This window comes from Cynocephalus volans, chromosome 14 (assembly GCF_027409185.1).
Source record: "Cynocephalus volans isolate mCynVol1 chromosome 14, mCynVol1.pri, whole genome shotgun sequence".
NCBI classification, from domain to species: Eukaryota; Metazoa; Chordata; class Mammalia; order Dermoptera; family Cynocephalidae; genus Cynocephalus; species Cynocephalus volans.
In genome coordinates this window covers 10,127,886-10,135,471 of record NC_084473.1, presented here as the reverse complement: position 1 = coordinate 10,135,471, position 7,586 = coordinate 10,127,886, and the positions used below count along the sequence as shown (strand labels likewise).

At 45.7% G+C, this 7,586-nt stretch overlaps 1 protein-coding gene across 1 annotated transcript in view; it reads right to left on the bottom strand.

Moving 5' to 3' along the window:
- Positions 1-4,331: 4,331 nt before the first annotated feature.
- The window catches only part of GRHL1 (grainyhead like transcription factor 1), a 48,319-nt gene continuing 45,064 nt past the window's right edge, over positions 4,332-7,586 (bottom strand). The window contains exons 16-17 of the mRNA XM_063077739.1: positions 7,017-7,081; positions 4,332-5,918 (exon numbers count right to left, since the gene is read on the bottom strand). Coding sequence (XP_062933809.1) covers positions 5,804-5,918; positions 7,017-7,081 — 180 coding nt within the window. The 3' untranslated portion in view covers positions 4,332-5,803. The remainder of the gene's footprint in view (positions 5,919-7,016; positions 7,082-7,586) is intronic.

Genomic DNA, 7,586 nt, shown 5'->3' with positions numbered 1-7,586 from the left:
TGGTGTTTTAAGCTTTTGGGGCTGGAGGAGCTCATATCTCAGCCCCGGCAGATTCTTGTTCACAGAAAGCCCTCTCCTCTTCTCCCTGGTAAACAGTCCACTGAATCTCTTAAGCATTAAGTATCCAGTAATTTCCCTAGTCAGCCATTGAGGTCTCGGCATATGGTAAGACACAAAGAAAGAAAAAATGTTCGAAGGTAATAGGGAATAAAAAACAACTATCTTGCATTATTTTAGTTTTTATCTTCTTTTCCCTGAAAGTTAAGCTCCTTTGCTTTTTTTTCAGTAGGGCAAAGAAACCAGGTCATGCAACAAATCAAGATAATCATGATGTAACTGTGTAAACATATGATCTCAGGCGATCCTGATCATAGGGGCTGGTGTGCACTTGCATATGAGGTGATTTTGCTGGGCTTTGGATTAAATTTTCTATAAAGAGTAACAAGAAAATCAGGCACTAGAAAGACTAGAGGTCAGAAAGGAAAATCCACTTCGATCATTGACATTTGCAGCCTTCAAGTATACATGTCAGTTGAAACTGTGTTCCCCAGTTGGGAATACTTCAAGGAAAGTCAACTTTTCTTTCCTAATCTCTGAAAGAAAACCCATTCACCAAATTTATTACCCTCCTAAAAGTTTGTTAAATAGCCTTCCTCAGCAAATTATAACAGAAAAGAGTGGTAGAGTTCCTCTTTAGCAGCAACATACAAGAGAATATTCGAGAGAAGAGTTGGGATTCAGGGAAGTCCAGTGGTTTTTTTTTTTAAAAGATGACCGCGGTAAGGGGATCTTAACCCTTGACTTGGTGTTGTCAGCACCACGCTCAGCCAGTGAGCGAACCGGCCATCCGTATATGGGATCCGAACCCGGGGCCTTGGTGTTATCAGCACCACACTCTCCCGAGTAAGCCACGGGCCGGCCCCAGTGGTCTTTCAAATACTCTTGACAAACCTTTGTTTCATTCATTCAGTGAAAATTTATTGATCATTATATCAACAAGGATCGCAACAGGAAACAGATGGCACACTCAAAATAGGATGATTCAAGGAAGGATTATTTGTGAAGATGGGAATGCAAGGCCACCTAAAGGGATGGTCCTAACCTCCAGCTGGCAGCAGCTAATCCCTGGAGGAAGTGGCTGCCAGCACCCAGAGGGGCAGAGCCGTGCGCAGGAGACCACCCGAGGCACAGTGAGCTTCAGGAACAGCCGGCTGGAGGTGGTGGGTAGGAGCCAGGGACTCAGTCTCTGACCCCGCTCGCTTCCTTCCATCTCCCCCCACCCATATGGTTGATGTGGTGCACACAGCTGAGTCTGCGGGAGGAGATGGTGGAGAGGGGATCGGCAGGGGCCAACAGGGGACATGGGCACAAGTGTCTACATGGTGCCAGGCACCTTTTATAGGTGTTTAGGATTCATCAGTGAACAAGTCAGACAAAAAATCTTGTTCTGGCAGAGGGAACATTCTAGAAAAGGGAGGCAAATGATGAACAATGAGTATAATAATCAAGTAAAATACATAACAGGTTAGAAGGGATGATTGCAGGTTAAGGAGGGCCATGGGACAGAAGGCGGGCGTGGGCTGAGGAGTGGGGAGTGGGGTAGGGTGGAGGGACCAAGTGGCACTTGTCCCTCACCTTGAGAGAGATGTGCTGACATGCCCCACGTGGCTGGACCCCAGCAGTTTTATTGAGACAGTCCCCTGAATCTCTGTGGGACGTTTCCTGCCCTCCGGCACATTGTCTAGCGAAGATGCTCATTCCTGCTCCCTAGGTCCTTCCGGCACTGTCATCAATGGGATGGACGGACTTGGCATCCTGCGGGAGGGAAAGGTTCCCCAGGTCCCTACAGACTAGATTCTCACCCAGGGCTGGAGAGTCGGGACAGCCCCAGGGCAGGGCAGCAACGTGGGCTGTTGGCTCTGCCAGCTGAGAGCAAACTGCTGCTGACCAGCCTCACCCACTGACACAGAGAGAAACACTTGCCAAGAAGGGCAACCCTGAGCCTCAGCCTTGATCAGCTCGTTACTAACACCGCCAACGTGCCATCAGGCACACGAATCTTTCTTCCTGGTGACGTGACCACGACTGGGTAAACATCTCTGATACCACCTTCAGCAGCAGAAAGCTTAGAGTCAAACCTGGTGGCTTTTGTAAGCTGCATGCCCACGTTTGCTTACGACGTTGTGCAACCTCAGACCCAGCTCTATAGCACGTTCAGGGGGTGGGTGGAGGTGTTCAGCAAGGTCAGAGTGGCTGAAGGAGAGAGGAAGGGACGCGGTCAGAGGCGGGGACAGAGCCCACATACACTACGAGCACTCGACTTACTCTGTGTGCAGCAGACCACTGCAGGGTCCTAAGCAGGTTGAGTTACATTTCAGGAGGGTCACTGTGGCTGCTAGACTGAGAATAAAATGAGGGGACCAGAGGAGGACACAATGAGTCCAGTTCGGTTACTGCAAAACTCCAGGCCAGAGTTGAGGGTGAGAGATGGCTGGATTCTGGATGGATCCCGAAGGGAGGGGCAACAGGGCTTTCTGAGCGACTGGATGCAGGATGTGAAAGAAAGAGGCATGGATGCTGACGCCCAGGTTTTGAACCTGGGCAGCTGAATGCATGGAATTAACCCCCATCTGCTGGTGACTGCTCCGTGCCAGGCCCACGCTGTCACCAGGCTGAGGTGACTACGGAAGGTACGGCGCGTGGCTGCGAGGCTGGAGCAGCATGAGGCAGGGGAGGGCAGGGAGGCCAGGTGACTAAATAGGTCCATACAACATGATGCGATGGGGGTGTCTATCCTTTCCCTGGGGGTGCAGAGGGGCGTGCCAAGGAAAGCTCTCCAGAGCAGGTGGTGGTTGAGCAGAGTTGCAAAGAGTAAGCGGAAATCCTCCAGCCAAACCAGAGGGGGCCTTGAGGCCATGGGAAAGACAAGGGCCAGAGCAAGGAGCCTAGGAGGAGCAGGCTCGTGCACCGGAGGCTTGTGCGTGGTTCCTGCAGGGGGCGCCGCTGGGGCAGATGGGCAGCCGGGGGCATGAGCAACGGACACGGCTAGGACCAGCCTTTGCAGTTTCTGCCGACATGACCCAACCCCCAGTATCAAGCCTGCGAGGTGAGGTGGCTTAGAGGTGGTGAGAGGCCGGAAAGGCACTACTGCCACAGTGGAGATGAAGAGAAGGAACAATAAACAAGAGACAAATGTCAGCCCTATGGTCTGACTGGATGCTGGCAGTGACAGAGGGCAGAGTCAGAGATGGCACCCAGCTTTCCAGCTAGGATGTCAACCAAACAGGAAACCCAGGAGCAGAAGCGTGATTAAGGAGGAAAATATGAGTTCAGTCTGGGATGTGTGAAGTTGAAGTACCTGGTAGGTCATCCGGGTAGAGACTGTCTAGTAAGGGGCTGAATCTAGCGCTCAGGGGAGGGTTCTAGATTGGAGAAAGTTGGGGGGTGTCAGTATTCAGGTGATCAGACTCAGAATTGAGACTGGACCCTGGGAACAAAACCTGTGCAGGTACACAGTTAGGAATGTCCAGAGGGGTGGGGGGCCAGCAGTGGGAGGCAGGAAGGGCCCCGAGGGAGAGGCTGGGCAGGCCCGACCCGACCCGACCCCCAGCTTCCTGTGCCGAACTGGACTCTGGACCCACCGGGTGATCCGGAGGTGAGGCTGTGGGTGAAGAGTCTGGACTCTTGGCCCAAGGATTAGAGTGAGACACACACAGATGTCACAGGAAATCTATCAGGGAGTTTACTTCACTAACTTGATCATGTATTCCTTAAAAATATATTTTAATGTCTATCACATTTAGGCCTTGTATGACCTGAATATACTCAGGACAGCTGTTTTAGAAATTCTGATGAATTAAGACACTACTGGTAGATTTTTAAACTAAACATTTTCTGGTAGGCTTTTAAAAACTTAAGACTAAGATTTTAGGTATGAAAGTGTTTACCTTCAGCTTTAGTGGTTAAATTTTGGTAAAAACTGAAAAGTTATTCAGGGTTCCCGTATGTAACAATTACCTGGATTTCAGACACCTGTAGGGAAAAATTAACAAGAACGAAGCAATCTAAGTACACATGTTAAGAAATAAGGAGAAAGTGCTAATAAGGAGATGCTTCTTGGCTCTAACATCTTAAGATTTCAAATGTTATTTTACTGACTAATGAAAGGATAGAGTCCAATTGAATAACAGGAAATTACATATTATGAAATAGACATATAAAATTTAATTGCTTTGGTTTAAAATACATCTTCACTGATATAATTAAAAACAAGACAAAATCAATTTCATAAAACAAAATATAAAATATTATTGTTATATGACCCGTGTCCCATATCTTATCTTAGAAAACCAGGAATTTAGTTCACATACTTCATTAGAGTATTTTAACCTAAGAATATAACTATCAATCCTACTTATACAAATGACTTATTCTAGTTCCCTGAACCTAAAGATACCCGTGATCTTATTTTTGTTATAAAATTACATTTTTTAGTATTTTTATATATTTAAACATGTGTACAAAATATTCCCCTGCCATAGTAATATATTCTCATAAATTCATGAATGCTTTCCAGAATTGTGAGCACACAAGATGATCAAAGCTCAAAGACTCTGAAACATGATAAAATAACAATCGTTTCTTATATCAGGAAGATTACGAAGAATGCCATTTTGAGAAGAGTCACTTGCTACACAACAATTACATATAATTAAATTATGTGTTTGTAGTTACTGTGTGTGTTTATATAGGTCCATCTGACTGATACTAGCATATACCACAGACATGAATTGCAGTAGTTTTTCTTTTACTTCATTTGTTAAACAGTGCAGAAATCCAAATAACAACATTCTAATAGCAAACAATCTCTGTCATTTCAGAAGGTTTTGCTGTGCAGTGGAACAACTGCTTGTGTTTGGGAAAACACAGAAAGCTTTGCGTGGGTTTCACTAAGCACAGTATTCTATCTGCTTGGTACACATCAACAAAAATAACTTAGCTTTTTGTCTAGGGAAAGTCTTTAAGGTAGGTCTTATTGCATATCTTCACTGTATGTACACAGACACCATATTTATATATTATATATTTATATAAGACATGTATGTACACATTTACAGACACAGACCTTCAAAAATATATTGCACTTATATACAATGCAGCTTTATCTTACCTAATTTCATACTGTAACCCATTAAAGTTCTTCATAAGAAAGGCAGTTGATATGTCCAAGAAAGTCGCAGAGGAAGATTTCGGTAACATGCCCTATTTTAGTGAACATTTATTGGAAGATGAGAGTTAAGGGAGAAAGGGCTCACCCTCCACTCCGCAGGTGCTGCTTCCACTAACCTGAGGCAGCGGGAGTCATTCCGAGTTCAGACAAGAGTATAAAATCCCTAAATCCAAGCCCCTTGTTTCTTTCTGACTTCCTCTAGTGAGCAGGCCCACTAATGTTGTAGAGACAAGGCAGATATTCCAATATTATGATAAATAACATAGCAGAACCTACAGGTTCCAAGAGAGAATGTTAGATCTTGGAAAAAACTTTTCACTTTTAATACTAAGTATATCAGAACATTCAAACTAGTGGTCTATGGATTTCTCCGTCACCTGAAACACACCAATGCAATATAGTAAATGCTATCTCCAAGCCAAATGCAGCTCCATCTCCAACTCGAAAGGAATCCCTTCCCTTGACACCCGCCTGTGTTTGCACAATGGCCGATGGGCGGACCTGCACCTGCCAAACAGTAAGATCTGGGTAACACCTTCATTTAAGTCGGGGGCACGGGGGACCTGCTGGCCTTTAGATTTCTGTCAGGGTGAGTTTGTACGACCCGCCTGCTTCTTCGATCTGAAGCTGGAAGGTGTCTTCATTGGAGTAATGCTTCACAATGTTGTCATCCATGTTCACCAGTATCCTGCAAGAGGAGAGACAGACAGGTGGACTTCACTCGTCCCCGCTTCAGAGGCACAACTAGACGTTATAGTTAGCTCTGCCACTTACTAGCTGGGACCCGTGAGGTGAATGATTAAACCTCCCTAAGCCTCAGTTTCCTCATCTGTAACATGGGGAAAACAATCGTGCCGATCCTATGAGATTGTTGTGAGAATTAGATGAGGCTGGGAATCAAGAGAACCACTTGTAACAGAGCAGGGCACATGGCAAACAAAAGCCACCAGCTTACTTACTGTTGTCATTTCTGGCATGTAGCAGTCACTCAATAAATAGCACCTATTATAATATAACAAAACAACCTACAGAAGGAAAACTTCGTGGGTCCAACTTTGGAAAGCATGGCAATAAAATTAATCTACATGATCTGAAGCCATGGCTGCTTGACAAATTATCTTCCCTGGCAAGTTATCTTCAAAGTTTAAATGAACTCCTATTAAGTTCAACCCTTCCCGCCAGACTCATCTAGAAAATTCCTGTTAGGATTTGTTTTGGAATTAAGCTGAAAAATTCTCATGCTATATCCTGCTTGACCCAGGGCAGGATGGTGGAGGAAAGAACAAGGCTTCAGAGTCAGTCAAAACTGAATCTGGGTCGTGGCTCCACCACCACCAAGCCACACGATCTCGGGCAAGTCTCTCCAGCTCTCCGAGCCTCAGCTGCCTTGTCTATAAACTACGAACAGTAACGCCCATCTGAGAAAAAGGACGTGAAAATTAAACAAGGGGACACGTGAAGCACCTGATCCAGTGCCCACTCCCGATGGGCACTGTGCTGATGGGGCTGTCCTCAGTGCACCCCACCCCACCGCGCGCACCCTGAGCTCGGAGCCACCCCTGCTGCCACGTACGGGAAGGGCAAGTACAGATTTTACTTGAAAAAACAATGCGCAAAAATGTCCTTGAAGGTAGATCAACGTTATGTAAATACTTTAAGAAAAACCAGCTTCTAGCATTAGTGTTCCTCTGGCTGTTTCTGGATTGGGCACACGCTTGTGTGTCCCACACAAGGCTCACGGAATGTTAACGTGCTCAGGGCACACAGAGTGCTGGCCACTGCTTACCCCTTTTTACACTTCTTAAATATTTTTCCAATCTTGTCATGGGGAACGTCATATTTGTCTGAGATCTAAAAGAGCAAAGAGAAATAATTACAGCACACTGTCTTCATGGCTTTAAGAAACAAACAACTATTTATATGCACGCACATGCGTGCGCGCACACACACACACACAATCACTCAACTTTTTTTCAAAACCGCAAACACAAAGAAATGGAAATGACCCAGACCATGTCCTGAGGGGGGTGTCCTTTGAAGGGAGCTAGAATCAGGTTCTTGTTATGTCCCCCTAATTTATGCAGACGTCAATAAGCCGATTGGTTGGAAAAAAAGTCTACAACTAGGACAAGGTGAGTGTATTATATGGTCAGTTTGTTTTTTTAATAGATTTTATTTCTACAGAGCGGTTTTAGGTTTATGGAAAAAGAGAGTAGCAAGTACAGAGCTCCCACAGCCCTGCGTCCCTGTCACTCACATCTTATGTCAGTGTGCTGCATCTGTCATGCACGGTGAGCCACTACTGCTGCAGTATCAACTCAAAGCCACTGTTCACATTAGGGTTGGCTCTGTGCTA